This window comes from Artemia sp. Qi Xiang Cuo, chromosome 8 (assembly GCF_049724085.1).
Source record: "Artemia sp. Qi Xiang Cuo chromosome 8, ASM4972408v1, whole genome shotgun sequence".
NCBI lineage: Eukaryota > Metazoa > Arthropoda > Branchiopoda > Anostraca > Artemiidae > Artemia > Artemia sp. Qi Xiang Cuo.
In genome coordinates, this window is record NC_142801.1 from 68,870,919 (window position 1) to 68,893,537 (window position 22,619).

General features: G+C 35.3%; 1 protein-coding gene across 6 annotated transcripts in view; it reads left to right on the forward strand.

Annotated features, from left to right (window-relative positions):
• Nucleotides 1–22,619, forward strand: part of LOC148949747 (retinol-binding protein pinta-like) — a 164,506-nt gene that overhangs the window by 140,377 nt on the left and 1,510 nt on the right. For all 6 annotated transcript variants that reach the window (XM_089093712.1, XM_089093711.1, XM_089093710.1 and 3 more), the window contains exons 4-6: nt 4,287–4,545; nt 14,123–14,233; nt 16,385–16,490. In XM_089093712.1, the coding sequence (XP_088949838.1) occupies nt 4,287–4,545; nt 14,123–14,233; nt 16,385–16,490 (476 nt within the window). The remainder of the gene's footprint in view (nt 1–4,286; nt 4,546–14,122; nt 14,234–16,384; nt 16,491–22,619) is intronic.

A 22,619-nucleotide genomic window follows, 5' to 3' on the forward strand; every position in this document is an offset into this window, starting at 1 on the left:
CCCCCCCCACCTAACCCCCCCCCCCAAAAAAAACAGTTTAAACATCGTATACGCAATGAAAACCACGGTTTGCTTTCCATTACTTTATAGCGTTGTCTTGAATTAACCCGTCAAAAACGGGTTTTTCATGACTGGTTTCCTTGTAACTCCCCATATAATGCCCAAGTACCTAAATTATTACAAAAGTGGTTTAACCAGTGATAAGAATAAGGAAAGGAGGAGGGGCTAATCAGTCCGTGTATAAGGGGCTAAACGGAAAAACAGCCAATTGAAATCATGCAAAAAAATTTAGAAAATAGTTGTTTAGTCTTTGTTTCTAACAAACACAGTTTCTTGTATCTCTTGATAAATAGATGGCGGGATAGTATTTACTTTAAACTGTTATTATTTTGTTAAGTGTTCTATTTTTCAAATCAAAAATTTTGTTCATCTGCTCTCCAGTGTCTACTTTCTGCTTTACATCTTGTTCTTTTCATTTTCTACTGCTCTATTGAAGTTCTTCTGCTCTCAAACATTACACTTCTATTCACATTTTTCAATGCTTGAAAAATATGCTTTACTAAAATTTTGCACAGTGAAACTATATAGTTAATTAAGAATTATATTGGTAATTTCAAAACTTTTCATACCGAAAAATGTACTATTTTCAGTAGTATTCGTTTTAATTTCTACTTCTCAACTTTTAAGCTATACTTGTTTCAAAATTACACAGGGAAGAGGGCTTGTGTTACCATATAATCCCCCCCCAAACCTTTGATATTATTTTCCCCCAAAGAGGACTAAATTGCTGTGGATTAAAAATTTACAGATAGCCAATCAACTAAAACAATCTGGAAAAACTATAAGTTGAACGTCCAAGTGTCAGAGGAGGTAATGCCGGTCTACTATGATCATTGCAAATCCACTGTCGGAGTGCTGGGGGACGAAGCTGAGCCCTTCAATGTAGATAGTGGTGTAAAACAGGGGTGCATATTGCCCCCCCCCCTTTGTTTAACTACTGTATAGATTGGGTTCTAGAAAGAGCAATCTCGAGTTTTGATGGCGTCGGTATGGGATTGGGCATTAACGTGTCTGACCTGGACTTTGCGGATGACATCGTTGCTCTTGCTGCTGATCCTGACAGTGCCCATGTAATGCAAAATGAAAGATTATATTTCTCTTAGCTACTGGGTATGAAAATCAGCTTGTGCTTTACAGACAAGAATTGCAAAAAGTTGATAGCTTCACTTATCTTGGCTCACTAATAGACTCTCGTGGAGGCTGTGACCTTGACGTACAGAATATAATGTACAAACTACAAGCCATCTTCTCTCAGCTCCGTCGCCATTTGTGGAATCGACAGGGCATCAGTACGAAGACAACAATTTTTGTCTATAAAGCGGGTGTTAGATCTGTTCTCTTCTATGCAGTTAAGATTTGTCCACTAAAGGTGCTTCCTCTTTATGATATGGAAGTCTTTGACCACCGGTGTTTACAAAAAGTCTCGAAGATCCGATGCTCCGACAGAATGTCAAATGCTGATGTGTGCCACCACTGCTGCAATATAGAACCCACCGCCACGATTGTCAAAAAGGGAAGACTGCGTTGGCTTGGCCATGTCCTGAGCAGACTCAATAACTGCACCATCACGCAAATGCTTATAGCTGCTCTTTTGCCGGATTGGTGCAGGCGTCCTGGTTGTAAACTGAAGAATTGATGGACAAATGTCAAAAAGGACCTGTACGTCATTGGTGGTTTTCGAAAGTTTGGAAGAAAGTACGAGAGCTGCTGGCTCCAGTTTTCTGAAGAGCTGACACAAGATCGCGGTAAATAGGAGACAACCATACGGAGTCTTCAAGATGCCAGGTGAGGTGTCGGCATCTGGTCCCGCAGCAACCCCATGTAATTAAGCACAAGCAAATGGTAACATTAAACCAAAAACGAACAGAAACTATCCTGTATGTGAGGATGTTTGCAACCTCTAAACCTCCGCTCTCTAGGCTGAAGTTTAATTATTGATTGACGGAAAGTATTTTAGAGTGAAAATGTATAATCAGTCGGTCATAATAAGCTATATAATTATAATTCCAGTCGTTACATTCACTAACTGTTGTTACAAACGTTTATTTTATTTTATTTATTTTTTATTTAAGGTAAATGCAAACCAATAAGCCGATTCATGACGTACCATGAGGACTTAAAAAATGCTATTCTATTACATCATTCGTTCTTGAAGCATGAGTGAAAGAAGTCAAGCTTCTTCGCAAAAAATAGGAAGAGCGGTTCAGGGGGCTAATTTCACATATAGGCCAATTTCTCTTGGCCTTTCGTTTTAATGGGGCACATTTACTTTCATTTAAAAATATTTTTTCTGTTTAAAATCTGTTTAATTCATACACATGATATCTGATATGCAGGAATACAACACTGTACAATAGTTAGTAATACTGTATAAACATTCGATATAATAGCCTTTATATTTTCTGTGGACTGTGTATATAACAGAAAAAAAGAAAGGAGAAAAATAAAAAGCAAAAGCAAAAACAAAAGAACAAACACACAAGAAAAATAAAAGAGAAATGAATACAGTAAAGTGACCTGCAAATCTAACGAAGAAAGACGAACAAGTAGAAACTTAAATCTACACTAAGACACAGGAACTATCAGTCTACCGAACCGTATATAATGGATGGATAAGTGGAAAGTCACATATTTTCTTACACCGGTCTTCAAAGCGAGCCAATAATTCCTCCATCTTCGCACATATATCAGAAACATGTTTTTTTTACTAATGTATAACTTCCAGAACTACAGAGGGATACCAATAAAATACTTAGGATACCGGTAAAATTGGAACCTAATTTGTTTTTTAATTAGTTATAAAGAAAACAAATTGCAAAAATGAAAAACATGAGTTGTAAAGTTCTCCTAAGGTATATTTGTCAAATTGCCCCTTAATTTTTGCCAGCAGCCTATATATTTAGTTGAGTTTTTTTTTTTTTTTTTTTTTTTTTTTTTTTTTTTTTTTAACTCATTAATAAGCAGAGTACATTTCGCTCTTATTGATGGACCAAAAGGAATACCCAAAAATTTCAGAGAGTCAGGTCGAGGAACAGTAATAGAGGCTATTTTAAAAGACTCTGATTATGCCTTTTCATTCGGGTTCACAATCATAAACACATTCTTTGACGGTTCAGTAGCTAGGCCAATTGCCTAATATTCTGGACATTTTAAAAAAAAACTTAAAAACCGTAGAAATTAAAACTGAAAGTAAAGAATGACGCGTGTCTGTAATCTAGAAAAACTCTAAAAAAATACCTTAAAAACTCTGAAAAGAACCAAATTTTGAAATTTGAAAAGAACCTCGAACTTTGTTCATTTGTAAGAATAAATGTCTTATTTTCCGATTACGAATCCAGTTAATACTGAACTATGCCTTTTCATTCGGGTTCACAATCATAAACACATTCTTTGACGGTTCAGTAGCTAGGCCAATCTTAGACAAACTAGCCTGAAGAGCCTCTTTCCCTTGAGGACGGGTTTTCATTGAGACGTAGTATGTCATCTGCCTACGACAGGTGACTAATATCAATTTGGCTATCAATAATATAGGGTGGATTATTTGTCGTTGCTGTTCTAAGTGCGTTGTTGGAAATTAATGGACTCAAGACTGGCCTTGCTTTAATTCACGCTTCTCCAGAAAAGAATTGGTCATTCCACCACGAGAACGGATGCGGACTATTGAGTTCTGGTACAAATTTAATAGACAGGCGCAAATAAAACCGCTAGTTTCACTATTTATATGCGACAGTATCTGTTATTTGTTACTGTAAAATGGCTTTTATCCAGAAAATTTGGTTCTTTTCAGAGTTTTTAAAGTATTTTTTTCAGTTTTTCTAGATCACAGACACGCGTCGTTCTTTACTTTCAGTTTTAATTTCTACGGTTTTTAAGTTTTTTTTAAAATGTCCAGAATATGTCAGTTTATGCTGGTCGTTGGCGAATCCTTTATAAAGGAAGCAGGGCCGTATCCAGGGGGTTTATCTAATTTGACACAACCCCCCAAAACTTGTCTTCGAGTCGTACAGAAGTAAATAACCTACATATAAATGAATTTTTGTTGTGTTTTGTAAATTCCCCCCCCCTCCTGAACAAAAATCCCGGATGCGTCCCTGGGAGGAGGTAAACCTGGGAGAGTTGGGCGTGGGAGGCCACAAGAAATTTCTTCTCATAAATTCCAAAATAATCCCTTCAAACAAGTGTAAAGGGAGGATTTAAAACCCCTGATTTCGATTTTTTTCTTTTAGGTGTTACCTGCCTTTAAAGCACCACGATAGAGATGGAAGACGCGTAGTTTTGGTTCGATGTTGTGTCCATTCCCCAAGACAAACTGTTCAGGATGATGTTTTCAAAGCAGGAAACATGATACAAGAGATATTAAATCGAATGGACGAACTTATTTCAATATATGGTGTTGTTGCAATTTTTGACTTAAAAGGTGCCACTTTAGCTCACGGGATGGCTATGACTCCGAGCATAATAAAAAAGGCTGTAACCTCCTGGCAGGTAAATATCCAAGTTCTCCGGGTGGGGTTGGAATCATAACTTCTCTTGACACTTGGACTCAAATCAAACAAAGGTCAAGCATGAGCACCATCTCTATTTTATTTTCATTTCTGTTTTTGTTTTGAGCCTTCCTACCCGAAGGGGTAGCCCGCTGGACATTGATTCTTATATCAATCAGGACGGGCGTTCGAGTCCTGGTATCGCCCATTATTTTATTTGGGACTAGGGTCAGTGGCAAGGGCTCTGTCACCTGAATCAACTAGATTCGCCAGAATCAACCAGAGTTGATCCAATTCCAAATGGATACCTGGCGAAGGTATATAGGAAGGATCTGCGAATGCACCAGATCCTAGCTCCCTACCCCTCATCACGATTCCTGGCTGAATGACCATAAAATGGAGATCAGTGCCACCAGCACCTATGGAATCTGGCTTCTCTTTTCTCTGTTTATATTCTTTCTTCAAGTAGGGTATTCCTGGTATTTGACGTATATTGACATTTAAATTCAAATGTATATTAACATGGATCTTGGTATATGAATCTGTTCAATGCTCTATGCTTCAGGGTCACGAGACCTTCCTTGGTGACATTTTTCTTCGGGATTTTTTGGAGAATTCGACATTTTTTTTTCTCTGGGAAATTTGCTTTTGGCAAATTTCACGATTTAAATCCTCAATATTGTCCAATTGTGTAAAGCTTTAACGTCAATAAACGGGTTCTGACAACATACCATGGAGATATGCTGTACATCAAGATCACAGTTTATATAATTAGCAGTATGATCATTCTCTATCTCACCCATTATAAAAACCCGGTCTTCGTGAACAAAAAGCTCCTCCCACTTATTTATACAACGATGAGAATGCAGGTTAGTCTGTTTCCGTCTGTTTCCAACAAAGTGCATTGAAACAAACGGAAACAGACTAACCTGCATTCTCATCGTTGTAGAAATATGTGGGAGGATATTTTTGTTCACGAAGACCAGAAATAATCTGCGATAAGCTTACTGGGTATATTCTGTCTACTGTGATCAAGATATTCACGAGGAGATTTATGAATTTCATTGACTGACAGCCCGAAAACCAGAATAATTTTTGTAAAATAAACTTCGGATTCAAAAAAATTGTATTTACGTACCCTAGCTACTACTACTGCTACTACAAACAAATAACTGCAGCGCCAAGCCGCCTGAGCCCAACAAAGCTAGGCCCGCTTCTCCTCCATCCCAATCTTCTTAAAACCTCCCTCATTATACCCTCCCAAGAAGTTCGCATTTAAGTAAAGTATTTCCTTACAACATCCTCCCACCTCACTCAGGTACGACTTGCTTTTCGTTTGGCCCTAGACGGTTGGCTGACAAGGCCAGTCCTTGACAATCTGTCATACTTCTTCCACGAAACGTGTTCTTGCCATCTCAACCTTTCTTTCATTATAGCCTTAGAAAGCAGGATTGAACCACACTTTTCGTACAGCCTTGTGTTGGAAATACGGTCAGTCAGCTGGGTACCCAGAACATTCCACAGGCGATTCTTCGTGACAACATCTAGCAAATCCTCTTCCATCTTTCGGAGCGCCCACACTTGATAACCATACTTGAGCACTGTCATCATTGTAGCCAATATTAAAATATTGTCACCAATATTAAAATATGGGTTTGCAGACTTATCTTCCTATTCTTCCAAACTTTTTTCAATTGTTAAAAACCACCCTAGACTTTGAGTATTCTGCTTTTGACATCATTACTGCACCCGCGGTCTTTACTAATAATATTATCTAGGTAAATGAAGCTGTCCACTCGGTTGATCTTCTCGTTGCCCACTCACCTTCACTTAGTCCTAGTCTTAGCGACTTAGTCTTCTTAACATTAGTTTTCAAACCTATTCTTGCACCCTGAACCTACACAATCTTTAAAAATTCACTCATTTTGCTACCAAATTCATCTAAGATACTTAAATCACCACCATAATCTAAGTCTAAAAAAGTTTCACCTCATCAACTGATTCTGGGCTCTCCCATTGTATTTGCAAACTTGTCTGAGATAAAGAAAAATTGGCGAACATTCCTCCATCATCTAACCCTGTTCACGGTCTTTGCTAACAATATTATCTAGGTAAATGAAGCTGTGCACTCGGTTGATCTTCTCGTTACCCACTCACCTTCACTTATTCCTAGTCTTAACATTCAGTTTTCTTAACATTAATTTTTAAACCTATTCTTGCACCCTGAACCTACACAATCTCTAAAAATTCAATCACTTCGCTACTATTTTCATCTAGGATACTTAAACCACCAGCATAATCTAAGTCTAAAAAAGTTTCACCTCCTCAACTGATTCTGTGCTCTCCCATTGTATTTGCAAACTTGTCTGAGACAAAACAAAAATTTTTAGGTCATTTTTGAACAGTGTCTTCCTTTTCTTCGCTCTCCCACTTTTCTCTTTCTTTCTTACCCACTGTTTAGAAATTGTATTCTTTGAATGATCTGACATGATGAAAAGCAAAATATTTATGGCAGTTTTTTTTTTTTTATCACTCTGGCTATCTATCTTAAACGCCATCTACATTTTTTATTCTAGATACGGTTACAACATTTGTAATGTAAGTGCATTTTTTTCCGATAACTTGGCAACACTATAAATTGAAAGATCTTAAGCCGAACCGGCCAGCCATGACAAAAAACCAACAAAGAGAAAAATCTCTAAAAAAAAACAAACAAACGAGACTGTGGCCAGTGGAGAGAAAAGGAAAACAACACAAACAAAACAACGCGTATATTTCGCCTGTTTACAAACAAGGCGTATTCAGCACAAAAGAAACAAAAAAAAAAAAACAAGATAAAACTAAAAACCAATAAAACCACCACCAAAAAAAAAAAAAAAAAACAAAAATGTACAAACGGCCCAAAATAAAACACGTCGGGAAAATTTGCTAAAAAAATAGATTTACTTAAGTGAGGACACCAGAGTAAATGAGGAAAAATAAAAAAACTGTAAATTACTTTAATTATTCAGTTGCGAAATAATCCTTTTGTTAGCTATTACTGAAGCAAATCGTTTTGGTCTAACAGGTAAAATAGTCCCCTGGTGATTATTTAAAATCTTTACTCCCTTATTGACAATTGATTCACTCTTTAGAAGGTTATCATAAATTGGGTCAATATTTAAATTACCCGTGTCCCTATTTATGGAAAGGTTAGCAAACATATGTTTTTTAATTTCTATGGCTTCCCTGGCCCATTGGGTGTACCCCTTATCATTAGAAATAGCCAAGGCTTCATCAAATGTTACAAAATGGTCTGGTTGAAGCCAAATATGCTCTGCTAAAGCTGAAACGAAAGTTTCTGGAGGCTTGCTTAATTGTAGGGTTTTTTCTATTGAATTACGGTGTTCAATAAACCTTTCAACAAATTGTTGGTGAGTCCTACCAATATAGAACTTCCCACAAGAACACGGAATTTTATACACCCCACTTACTAAATTTCCCCGAGTTAAATCCTTACCAGAACTAAAAAAAACTACTCATTGGCCTCAGCGATTGGAAACATGTATCAATACCAAACTTACGTAAAACCCGTGAAAGTTTCTCCCCCAAACCAGGTACATATGGTAATGAAATGAAGCTTTTTGATACAACTAAATCTAAAGACTGAGAAACCTCAATAGCCCTACTATTATGTTTGGCTCGTCTATTTTCAATTATTTTATCAATGAACTTAATTGGATAACTATTACAAAATAAAATATCCCTCAAGTATAACAATTCTGAATCCAGAAATTCCTGGGAACAGATTTTAAAGGCTCTATCCACTAGTGAAATTACAACCCCCCTTTTCACCGACATAGGGTGGCAAGAATGAAAATTTAAATACCTATCATTGTGCGTAGGTTTTCGGTAAATCGAGAAAAGTAAATGGAGATCCCTTTTAATTAATAAAATATCCAGAAAAGGTAATTTATTATTATCCTCAAATTCAACTGTAAATTTAATATTATTATCAAAACTATTTAAATGCTTACAAAAAAGGTCTAAGGAGTCCAACCCATGTTTCCAAACGCAGACCACATCATCCATGAACCTACCCCAGAAGCAAGGGGAGATTCTAAAACTGTTTATAGCGGAGGTTTCAATGGCATCTATGAATAGATTTGCCAATAAATTTTGGTTTACCTATGGGGGCTTCTCTTTCTCCTTTATTGGCAAATCTATTCATAGATGCCATTGAAACCTCCGCTATAAACAGTTTTAGAATCTCCCCTTGCTTCTGGGGTAGGTTCATGGATGATGTGGTCTGCGTTTGGAAACATGGGTTGGACTCCTTAGACCTTTTTTGTAAGCATTTAAATAGTTTTGATAATAATATTAAATTTACAGTTGAATTTGAGGATAATAATAAATTACCTTTTCTGGATATTTTATTAATTAAAAGGGATTTCCATTTACTTTTCTCGATTTACAGAAAACCTACGCACAATGATAGGTATTTAAATTTTCATTCTTGCCACCCTATGTCGGTGAAAAGAGGGTTGTAATTTCACTAGTGGATAGAGCCTTTAAAATCTGTTCCCAGGAATTTCTGGATTCAGAATTGTTATACTTGAGGGATATTTTATTTTGTAATAGTTATCCAATTAAGTTCATTGATAAAATAATTGAAAATAGACGGGCCAAACATAGTAGTAGGGTTATTGAGGTTTCTCAGTCTTTAGATTTAGTTGTATCAAAAAGCTTCATTTCACTACCATATGTACCTGGTTTGGGGGAGAAACTTTCACGGGTTTTACGTAAATTTGGTATTGATACATGTTTCCAATCGCTGAGGCCAATGAGTAGTTTTTTAGTTCTGGTAAGGATTTAACTCGGGGAAATTTAGTAAGTGGGGTGTATAAAATTCCGTGTTCTTGTGGGAAGTTCTATATTGGAAGGACTCACCAACAATTTGTTGAAAGGTTTATTGAACACCGTAATTCAATAGAAAAAACCCTACAATTAAGCAAGCCTCCAGAAACTTTCGTTTCAGCTTTAGCAGAGCATATTTGGCTTCAACCAGACCATTTTGTAAAATTTGATGAAGCCTTGGCTATTTCTAATGATAAGGGGTACACCCAATGGGCCAGGGAAGCCATAGAAATTAAAAAACATATGTTTGCTAACCTTTCCATAAATAGGGACACGGGTAATTTAAATATTGACCCAATTTATGATAACCTTCTAAAGAGTGAATCAATTGTCAATAAGGGAGTAAAGATTTTAAATAATCACCAGGGGACTATTTTACCTGTTAGACCAAAACGATTTGCTTCAGTAATAGCTAACAAAAGGATTATTTCGCAACTGAATAATTAAAGTAATTTACAGTTTTTTTATTTTTCCTCAGTTACTGTGGTGTCCTCACTGAAGTAACTCTATTTTAGCATATTTTCCCTACGTGGATTAGTTTGCGCCGAGTTTACAGTTTTGTTGTTTTTTTTTTTTTTGGTGGTGGTTTTATTGGTTTTTTGTTTTATCTTGTTTTGTTTTTTGTGTGTCTTTCGTGCTGAAGACGCCTTGTTTGTATACAGGCGAAATATCCGCGTTGTTTTGTTTCTGTTGTTTTCCTTTTCTCTCCACTGGCCACAGTCTCGTTTGTTTGTTTTTTTTTAGAGATTTTTCTCTTTGTTGGTTTTTTGACACTATAAATTATAACTTTCTGTCACGCTGTATATGCTAAAATAAGAAAATTATTTGGTCATCACTAATTTTTGGTCCCCAGAAGTTAAGAGGCATCTAAAACCGATTGCTAATTTTGGTCTTAGGAGATTTACTATTGACAGCATGGCATGGACATTGTCACATGTTGTGGCATGGGCCTGTCACATGGACACAGCATGGACATGTCGTGTCTATATTTTGCTATAGACATTTGCTATAAATATTTTGCTATTTCCAGAATATACATATAAATTTGCATTTGTTGTTTATCCTTCCGTGTAAACTGACTAGCAATCAATTCGTCTGTGACTGATAATTTTCTGCTGATAATTTTTGGGGACCAAAAATTAACAATTAGGGAAGCATCCTCTCACTACCCCACAGATGGTATATTTTTAACAGCAATAATTATTTTTGTGTGTTAACTCTTCGAATTTACATTTTATTCTTCAATAATGGTATTTTTATATATTATAGCCTGTTTTGTAAATGGGATTGAACCTGAAATGGGACTTAATTATTTTTTTACTGTTGGATAAAAAAAGAAGAACAATATATGGAAGGAGTAATCCTTGTGATTTCTGGGTATATGAAAAAGAGGGATTGGGAAATTTAGTATAAAACCAGAGGACACATTTTCTTAGTCAGATAATACTTTGCATCAGACCCCTTTTATTTCCTATTGATTTTTCATATTTTTTTTTGTTATATGTTTTAGGGCAACAGAAAAAATCAACACTATCTCAGCTGTCTGATTTACTTAAAAATAAATAAATAAAAGAAATCAATGAAGATAGAAATAGATTGGAAATAATATAAAGAAACAATAAGAAATAAATAAATATGTATAATTATATATATAAAATAAAAAATAAAGAAAGAAATAAACCAGTAATTAATCTGATCTGGGAACAGTTATGCTGGCCAAATCTTAATTGCTATTTTCACTATTCAAACCAAAAACATAAATATATTAAGAAAATGTAATTGAAATGAATATTAATTGAGAGGAAAATGTTTGATCTTGATGAAGACGTGTACAAATATTAATTGATCTACTGTCCGATGTTAAAATGTTATAACATCAAACTTGTATATGACGTTAAAATTATCTAGTTATTTTTTCTTTGGAACTAAAAAGTGAACATATACTACAAAAAATATTTTACATATTTGAACATATTTTACAAGAAACGGCGTGATTAAAAAGCTTAATCACTTTTCTTTGTAATTATGTTACCTTCTAAAATGGTCTGTGTTACCTTCTAAGCCGAAAATCTGTAAAGAGTACAAATTCAGCATTTTCTTTACTTAATTATATCTAAAAAAAAAAATTCTCGCTTTATTTCTGGGCTCCCAGAAAAACTGCTCTCGAAAAGCCATCTTGCTACCCGACCGCGGCAATTCAAAAGACGTTGTATACCCTTGTTTGGCACAATATTTTTGGATTAACAACTGAAAATAATTAAGTTTCAGTTTTCGTTGGTTTGATCCGTTTTCATTGGTCGTTAAGAAATGAAGAAGTTTTTGTTTTTCTAAAATGTGGGTTTATCTTTTTCTTCGCTGATAGAACCAGTTTTAAAACGGTACACAACTGGCATTTGATAACTCTGATTTCCCGCTCTCCTGTAATTTTGACGCTGTGTAATGTGTGGTTGCCTAATTTCTTGGAAGTTTAAAGTTTTTTTTAAAAGTTTTTTTTTTCAGTAAAAATGCCAATAAAAGTCATTCTTCAATGACAATATATACTTGTTTTCAAAATCTAGTGATGGTGGGGATGGGACAACAAACATGGAGGGGGGTAAAGTCCCCTCCTTCGAATTGACACAACTGGTAACGCGAAACCTTTTCAGTTACTGTAACTAAACTCCAATGTAACTCAACGCATTTTTGATCGGAAAATGTTTTAAAAATTTTTCCCAAATTCGTATTAAGTTGGAGACCGCTTTACTTCTATTGGAGCATTTTTTTTTAGTTTTTTAGAATATTTTTAGATTACATTCTTAGAATATTTTCAAGGCTTGTGGGTTGTTGTACTTATTTGAGAACGGTATTTACCAGCTAGTGTCGACTCCAGGCCCTTTCGTGTGCTACAGCCACTCTTACTGAGGATGAAGTACCTGATAGTAGGTTTTAGAGGTGGCCGATGGTGGTGATTGCCACCTTTAGTGGGGTACTGCCACCTAACCTGAATTTTCCGCTCCTTTCTATTCAGATTGGTTATCCAAGAATCGTTTTGAACAGAGGTAAATATAATTGTAGGGTTTTATACGAATTATTATTAGCTTTTTGTGATCATTCTGCTCTAAATATTTTCGAATTTTATCCTCTATTAAATAAGAATGGTATTTCTTCTTTGCGTATTCTATATTTCTGGTATTGTAAATTTCTTCTTTTTCTCCCTCCATGGTACCGTAATGAGCAGATTCCGTCAAAATCTGGGATGAATGATGTTTTTTGTAGTACTAAGATGTTTTAGTAACCGTGCTAAGTAGTAAGCTTTCAGATATTAGAAAAAATAAACTTCCTCTGTTCAATTGTCTCCGTTCCATTTTTCATAGTTAGTGTTTTTTCTCTCTTTTTCTACATGTGTTACTCCACTATTTACATTTTTCTTATTTCGGTACTTTTTGTTACATCTTGTAAAGCTCAAACAAGATAATGATTTTCAGCTTAATCTTCTTTATGAGGTGTAAGTTGTATAAATTGAGGCGTGAATAGGGATAAATTGTGATATAGAATTGGAGGACAATTTTTTATGAGGTGTAAATGGTAATTATAAGAGAGGGGGGATGTCATTTTCTGTTGAAGTTGCCGCGACTCTTAACATACAGAATGCCTAGACCACTTTCGTGGTCTAGAACACTTATATATGTTTGATGGCTTCTTCTTTTATTCTCAAAAGCTGTTAACCCTTTGTGTCATATTTAAGAAACACTATTACTGAGATAGATGATAGATTCAGTGAGTCTTAAAAAGGGGGAGATAAAGATGGAAGGAGTATTTATTTTCTAGAACTAAAAAACAAAGAAAATACTGTTTTTCTTCAATGATTAACTAAGCATGCTGGTTGAAAGCGTAGGCAAAATGTACGAACTTTTAGAAGCCTCTTAAGTTCCGAGGGATAGAATAGGTTTGTAACTTAATGTCAAGAGAACTAGGTCATGATGACTAGGAATATGTAAGTATGAAAAGGTGACGTTGGGTAATGAAAAGACTGATCAGGCAAACTATTTCATTAACCTTGATAGGATTATTAGTAAAGATGGTGGGAGCAGTGAAGAAATTAAAAGTAGAATAGCCAAGGCTCAGGGTGTTTATTAAAAAAAGTTTGGAAGAACAGGAAGATAAGTCTGCAAACCAAGATTAGAATATTAGAAGCTACAGTGATGACAGTAGTAAAATATGGCTCTGAAACATGGGCGCTCCGAAAAGCGGAGGAAGATTTGCTAGGTGTTTTCAAGAGAAATTGCTTAAGGATTGTTCTGGGTACCCAGCTGACTTACCGTATTTCAAACAATAGGCTGTACAAAAAATGTGGTTCAAAACTGCTCTCTAGGGCTATAATGAAGGAAAGGTTGTGATGGCTAGGGTACGTTGTGCGGATGAAGGATGACAGCCTGCCGAAGATTGTTCTTTCCGACCAACCATCTAGGGCTAAACGGAAAGCAGGTCGTCCTCGTCTGGGTTGGGAGGACGTCATAAAGAAAGATTTAAAGAAAATGGGAACTTCGTGGGAGGGTGTAAACAGGGAGGCTTTGAACAGAAGGCGATGGAGGAGGAGCGTGCGGAGGAGCGTGCTGTATTGGTCTCAGGCAGCTTGGTGCTGCGGTGAGTTGTTAGTAGTAGTAGTAGCTGAAAAGTGTTTTATTATCTTTTTTTCTTTCTAGGATTGTGTTCCCGTCCGAATAAAGGCCTTACATTTCATCAATACGCCATATAATGTACATATTGTCCTGAGTATTTTCAAGAGCTTCATGAAGGAAAAGCTACGTAAAAGGGTAATAAATCCTTTTTCTACCTAAGTGCGGTTGCCTGTAAATTATGATCGATTTTTTTTTGCCATTTAAATACTTATCATGTTGATAAATTTAAACCCAAAACTTACCAATCTTCAGCCTTTCTGAAATGAATGATTCTGAAATGAAATGAATTTTTGAAATGTATATCGTAATGTCTTAAACTTGAAGCTTGGTCCAATAAATACGAGTGAACAACAACATTATCCCAAGATCAGAAAAGAGTGGTAGAGATGAGAGCCTATAACAGCTTAGAATCTGATACTAATAAAGTAAACATAGGTTTTACCGCCAGGAGGTTTCTCTTATTCCATCCCTGTATAGTATCCATCTCTTAGTTAGAGAGGCCAACCGTGCAAAGTTCAGCAGACATTGATCACCTCCTATGTCCAAGCATTAAAGGGCGAGGGGACGTAATTGTGACGGTAAGGTTTATTGTATTTGGAAAGATTATCAAAAGGTCGATCGAATGCTATTTTAACCTTTCAGCTTGCAATTAATCGAAAAGATACTAAAACTACCCATTTTTACCAACATTCGGAAGGCCTGAACTTGCCTCTTGTCCTCCTTGTATTTGGGATGTTAATTCAATAGGCCTAAAAAAAATTAAGGGGATATGTGACTGTTGCCCCTTCCCAACTCACCTACAATGTATGCTACTATTTGAAGCTCCTCCCTCTTTGTAGGTGTAATAATTGGACAATATTTGCACTAGTTTTAATGATTTACAGTGGAACAAGATACTTGTTGATCCTAGATTCAAGCAGTTTTGAAATCTAGGGGGGATCTAGGGAAATATCAGCCCCCTCCTCCCACAATTGATACCACTGGACTAAAACCCATTGCACTTTGTAGAATGCATTCTTTATATTGTTTTTTTAGTGGTTTTATCGGTTCATAGCGAAACGAAATCTTATATTATCAAACTAGCAACAATTGTATACACATATTTAATTATCTGTAAATTTTTTCTCGCGTACAACGCTATATTTCTTATGGAAAGCGGCCTAATACCTTCCACCAGTTCAAAACCAAGACCTAGAAAAAAAAAATTTGCTAGTAAACTTCGGTTTAGAGTATGTCCAGTCTAATTTATCCAATCTTTTGGGTTCTCACGACCTTTGGGTTCTTCAAGACCTCAATACCCTTGTAAGTATGTTACTACCCTAATTCGTTATACCCTTTCTCCCTTATTTCCTAATAAGACCTACTTTATTCATTCACACAATTTTTGGGAAATGGAGCTTTTGATGATGTTCAAACTATTCGTGGTATACCTTGAATACCTTAAAAGCATTCCTTTTACAAACAGCCAATCCGTACTAAGAAAATTAACTCAAAAAGTGTTTTTCCACTGTCGTATAAAGTTTACATTGTGCAATGGAATACCTTTGAGTAAGTAGCCTTAGTAACAGTTGGTAGAAATAGATGGACCTCATCAGACTTCATTTTGTTTCCCTGAGGAAATAATGGTCATAATTCTTGCGCTCTATGAGGCAAAGAGAAACTTTTCTCTAAGATTACCGTAAGAGCTCGTTCCAAGAAAAATTGAAAAGCTTTTCCTATGAATACACTTTTTCAGTCTAAGACTCTTTCTATAAATTAGGCCTCTTAAACACCAAAACCCTCAAATACTACCTGTTTGCAAGGGTCTTCACGGATCTTTTGCTGGGTGGGTATCTTAAAAAGATTCCAGGAATGGTAAAAGTTTTCACCAGAAAACAGTTTTCTGGTGAAGATTCCAGGGATGCTAAAAGTTTTCACCAGAAAAAGACTGTATTGTGTTTTAAACATTTGCACATTCTATATATTTTATATACATATATAAATTTGGATCCCTTTTCGGTATTTTTGTCCCTCCAATCCTGTAGTTGGTGCATTTTTGACCTTCTGGGGGGTATGCGCTCCTAAAATCACCCTCTAGATCCGCTCCTGTGTGTTTCAACAAATTGCGCTTTCTATACATTGTATAATATTGAACTTATCTATACATGATCTAGGAATAGGGTGGTGGTGGTGGTTAAACCCACTCTCAGCCCTCACCTGCAGATACCCTAGCCGCGTGTATTTATAACAGTGATCACTGAACAATTATAAGTAATATAAGTAATTGTAAGTAATAAAATGTTTTAGGTTCATTTGCATGGCGGAAATCTTTCTAGTTTTCATTCACACGTACCTGTTGGCATACTTCCAGAAGAATACGGAGGAATGTCGGGACCAGTTCAAGAACTAGCCGGTAAGTTTTTTTTTGATTATTCTATATACAAACTGGAGGATGGAGGTGGACAAAAGGTTCCACAGTATCTGTAACTGTTGGAGGTGAGATCAGGGAGTCAGTGAGGCTGACGAATACTTTTAAAGTTAAAAATTGATGAAAATTAGCTCAAAGGAATGGGGGATAACGTTCGACTGGGAGGGATAGACAAACTGAAACATTCACTTGGGTTCCCAATCACTAAATGTGAATTACTTTGGATAGCTTATATCTCATGGTGATCGAGGTAATTTTGAAAACCCTAGTATAAGCCCTTATCTGAAAGCTTTTCCTTAAATAAATTTATTCATTTTGACATTGAATGACAATAAATAAATTTCATTCATATTGTTCAAAAACGAAAGTACATATTTGACATTTTCATGATTGTAAAAGAGAGCAAAATTTAGTTTTCATTTTTTTAAAAAATAAATTCTGTTTAACAAAATTATTGATAAATTATGATTATGCGTAAATTATATCTATACCCCAGAGTAAGGCCAACTATATAAGGCCAATATAGCATGTAAGTAACACTTTTTGCTCAGAAGCATGCCAAAAAAACAAAAAACCACAGTGTAGATGAATAATGGGGCTTTACTTTGGTTGACAGTATGTAACATAGTGTTTGGTGGTCTTTGAGCTAGAGGTGCCAAAACATGATTAGTCCAAAATAACGGATATTTTAATTTACCACCTATGAGGCAAATTGGCAAAGCCTGGGTAAATATTACGTCCATATTATCGTTAGTAACTTTTACCGAACATAAATAAACGGTCAAGTAATTTTTTTTTTATCATAGCGTATGATGTTTCATCGTTTAAACAATTTATCATATAAAATAAAATTACAAAAAATATGACAGATGGATAATGAATAAGATAGAAAATATTATACAACTCCAATAGAAAAAATAGTATCACTGCCCAAAACAAAAAGAAATATCGAACATTTTCACAGTTTTACAGAAAAACGATATTTTGGTTTCTAAGCGTTTGGCGGGAGTAGTTGCTATGTGAGGGTATAAAAAAGAAAAGATTTGTAAAATTTTTGAAGCCTAGCTAACTATTACGTCTTTGTTTTGGTAAATAACGTTTGCCAAACGTAAAATAACAACAAAATAACTTTTTATTGTTAAAGTATATTGTATAATGTTTTGTTATAACAGTTTGTCTGTTAAATAAAATATAACTAAAAATGACAGAGGGATAAGGACCTGCTTAATGAATAATAATTTCTAAAGAAATCAGTCAAAAAGAAAAGTAACTTCACCGTATCAAAAAAATAGGAATATTGAACGATTTCGTAATTTTACAGGGTATCGACAATTTTATATCTGAGCGTTTGCCGGGAGCAAACCCTCCCGGAAAAACTTAAGAAAAGGTTTGTGATGTTTACGGAGCCTAGTTAAATTTTACATCTTTATTTTGGTAAATGACTTTACCAAACATGAACAACTTTTATCGTTACATTACATCGCATTCCGTTTTATTGTTATAACGGTTTATCATATAAAATTACATTTTTTTTACAAAGATGGCATCTTTTCAGTTTTATTTTTTTTTTTTTAAGTTCTATATATTTCAATCGGTTTTAATTTAAGTTTTGATTTCTTTTTAATTTTTTGGTTTCAGTGAAGAAAACAATGTTTTTCTATGAAAAGTAAAGAACAAATTTAAAACTTAAAAGAGCAAAAATTTGTTTCTGCAAAATATTAGAGCTTAAACGAAAAGAAATTGCTTTGAATGAAGAAACAAAATCCAAAACGAACATACGTTATAAAAAAAAATGAAGTCAAACCTAAAAAGAACAGAAATTGTCACATCTAAGTGTGATATTGGTACAGCTTACACCGTCCCTCAAAATAAAAGAAAGTTTAGAGTGCCATTTGTACATAGAGACTGGTTAAAAAATGAAAAACTTGTAAATCTATGTTGTTTCTAGTAAAGTACCAATGGTGCTTTAACCTTTAGAAGGTTTGAGAGTGGTGAAAACACAACACTGATATTTGATGTTGGAATTTCCACTATCATACATTCTAATGTGTTAATGCGGAAAAAACATACATGGGATATACATCATCACTCTATAACAGCACGCTGGCATAGCTATGTATTGCTATATACATAGCTATGTACTCTATATACATAAATAGTTATGTATGATTATGGCTATGATTAATAAAGTCAAAAATTTTTAAATGCAATTTTTATTGACGTCAAACGCAATTTCTGATATGTTTATTTGCTTTTTAGACCTCCATATTGCAGTATTAGCCTCAGATTTGTAATCAACGAGATCAAGGATCGATACAAATTGTGATACCAACAATACAAATTTTGGTATCTGATAATTATATACTAACGGCACAGTAACGATACTAACGATGCGGGTTGTGGTAGACATTAGAAGACGTTAATTAAACATAATCCTGCATTCATTATTTTCTTTCATAACGCTATAATAAAGCGTCATAAAAGACCGGTTCAGGCTTATATTTATATATTAGTAGCATCAAAACCACCAGACACTAAATATGGTGATAATCAAACTCCATTCGTAAGACATCTGCTTACCAGGTAAGCAATTTCTATATTGCAATATTAGCCTGGGATTTGTTATCAACAGTCTCAGAAAACCTTCGATACAAACTATGGTAGCGACTGGAAGTCGTTTGTTTCATATAACGTTTAGTTTTAAGTTTTTCCATCATGTTTTAAGTGGTGACTGTAAGACCCTTAAGTGCAAATTTTGGGGAAAATCAAATGGAAAACCATGTATTTAGCTTTTTTGTGTATCTATTGCCAAACTTTAATATTATATTGTCTGGACTTTAGTTTTATAGAAATAATATGTTGTCTTAACTTGAACTTTAATAAAACTGAGCCACTTAGACTAAGAATAAACAAAGATGAGCTGTTGTTATGTGATGAGAAAATTTATAAAGCATTTTTTTTATTATTATTTTTTTTTAACAAGTGGGTCAAACAAAAAAACTACATTTAAATCTCCATATAATGCTAACAAAACTAAAGATTACCTCTTACTACCAAAACAGGTCCCGACGCATATTAGTGTGTTTGGGACACAGTTTATAGAATTATCCAGTAAGTTTATCGCAGATCATTTCTGGTCTTCATTCTCGGTACGAACAAAAAGCTCCTCCCACTTATTTCTACATTAGCGGGTTAGTCTGTTTCCGTCAATCAATGAGAAATGGTTACAAAGTGCATTATTCGTAATAGCGGGTTTCCACTTGTTTCATGTCCAAGAGAAATCTGACTTTTCTACCTGCGAAAAGATCTAATGCCGCTTATGTCTATATCTGCAAAAACTTTCTCTGGAGCACTCGCACCTTGGTCCGGGTTTTTATAATGGGTGAGATAGGGTATGATCATACTGCTAATTCTATAAACTGTGGTTTGGGACGATCCAAACAAAGGACACTTCAACTACTAATACACTACCTCGGAAAAGTAAAACAAACAAACAATGAAAAAAACATCTGACTCCTCCTCTCCTCTCCCACACCTACTAAATATTTTATGAACAATTTAATAATAATATATTTATAGGGAACTTAAAGAAATCCCACACTCATACTATATAATTAACCATGCTTCCTTGCACATACCGATACTCACCTCAATCAACACACGAATCAGTTTCTCTTTTAACACTCACCAGCGTATACTCACTCCCAAATCAATCACTCAATCCGATGCTACAATACTGGTTAAAAAAAAGATACATCGCAAAGTAGCACGGAATTCCTCAAGGACCTTCTTACCTTTTACTTCCGCCGGAAGCCTGTTCTAGACTTCAGCGCCAATAAACCTAATAGAAAACTTAGATATGGTAGCTATTGGAACCGGTATTTTAACAGACTCAACATTTCTACTTTCATAGCTATATTTCCTTTCTTTATAAAATTCTGAAAAACATGCAGGTAACAAATTAGAATAAAAATTATTTATAAAAAAATTTACGTAAAATTTGACCAAACTAAAAAAAAAAGTAAAATTTTAGTAAAAGTAAAAAAGTAAAATTAATGATACCTAGATTTTACTGAATTCTGGGACAAATGATTGGTCAAAACTCTTACAGCTTTATTTTGTTACACACGGAGCGGATATAAATGGCTAGTGAATGTCGACGACCAAACTATAAAACAGTACAACAAATATGGATGAATAAGAACTCTTACAGCTTTATTTTGTTACACACGGAGCGGACATGAATGGCTAGTGAACGTCGACGACCAAACTGTAAAACAGTACAACAAATATGGATGAATAAGAGAAAAATATAACATTCTAAAAATAGCTTCACTTACCTAGAGCGTATTATTTCTAAAGGGGGTGGAGGCACTGAAAATGCAAAAAGTAGAATAGTCAAATCTCAGGGAGTTTTTTTCGTAGTTTAAAAAAGTTTGGAAGAATAGGAAGATAAGTCTGTGACCTAAGATTAGAATATTGGAACCCTCGGCCATGACAGTGGTCCAGCATTGATGTTTGACTCTGACATGTGGGTGCTTCGAAAGGCTGAGGAGAATTTGTTAAATGCTTTCCAGAGGAATTTTTTTACTGATTGTTCTGGGTACCCGTTTGACTGAACTCCTTTCAAACAGTAAGCTGTGCAAAAAATGTGGTTCTGTCCCGCCTTCCAGGGCTATGGAGAATGAAAGAAAGGTTAATTCCCACGTTAGAAAGGAAAAAAAGAAAGGTTAACTCCCAAGTAACATCTGATTCAACACTTTGACCTCTTTATAAAACTCGCATATTTTAAGCTTACCAAATCACAAGGTCACTATAATTACCGGCTTAGCTTCAACTAGTTGCCGTTGAGTGAACAACAGAGTCAATTATTAGGATTAGGCAGCATATCTTCTTTTTCAGCTCAGCCTTCTCTTAGCTGGTGCAATCCAATCTCAGGTCAGTTTGTATCTAATACTGAAACAATGAGGAAGCGACAAGCGTATAACGATTTTTTTGATACTTTCAAGGGAAAAGGCCCGCAATAGAAAGCGTGGATACCCGACAACCAGTCAGAATGTGTATCTCAGAACAGGTACGTTAGGGTAAAAGACCAGTATCTGATTGAGCAAAATTATGTAAAACTAAAACCCTCGCACCTTGTTACCAAAGAGGAATTAAGAAGAATTGTATATATCAACGAATAGCTAAGAATCTAAGCTATGCATCAGTTAGGCCCATCAGTTAGCAATCTCGATCGAGCAAGGACAGTTTCTGACCAGTTTATTCGTAGCAAAAGAACTATTTGGTCTTACGTTGCCGCTGTGTAAAGTTCTTCAAGCTGTTGACTGTGACTTGGCGCTTGAATGTGACCACGTTGAAACTGTGGTGCGGACAGTTGTGGTCCTACGCGAAGACGTGGATTATTTGTTCGACTCATTTTATTAAATAATTGGAGATTTTGCCAGAGATCTGAAGATAGAATTGACGTTTCCAAGAGTTGGTCGTCGTCGAAACGACCACTATGATATTTGGTTCGTCGAAAGAAGCGTACAGAGCTTCCATATACATTCCATTCACTGACTACTTCATGTCCGAACTCAAGGAGAGATTTACGGGGCATCGTGTAATTTTGGCAACTTTAAGCGGCTTCATACCTGCGAACTTAGACAAAAGAAACTTGTCTGACGCATAAATCAGTGAATATACTGATATTTACTCTGACCTTTTACCAGAGCCAGATGCGCTAAGCCACGAACTGAAATTATGGAAAGCAAAGAAGCAGAACGTTAAAAACAAAGAAAGACTAGTCTGAGCTTTGGCTGCACTTGATACGTGCAATGCTGATTTCTTTCCAAACACCAGCCGCCTTCTTACAATTGTAGCTACTTGGCCTGTTTCAACTGCTACACCAGAAAGGACTTTCTCTACCTTGCGACGGCTTCAGACATGACTACGAAATACAACCGGTGAAGAACGTTTGACAGGTCTCGCGTTAGGGTCAGTGCACAGGGATTTTACTATTGACACTGATACGGTTATTGACATGTTCGCAACTCAAACGTCAAATTGATTTTGCTCTGGGAATTCATTTTGTTTCTATTAAGTTTCTTAACTTCAATATACAGTATTTTA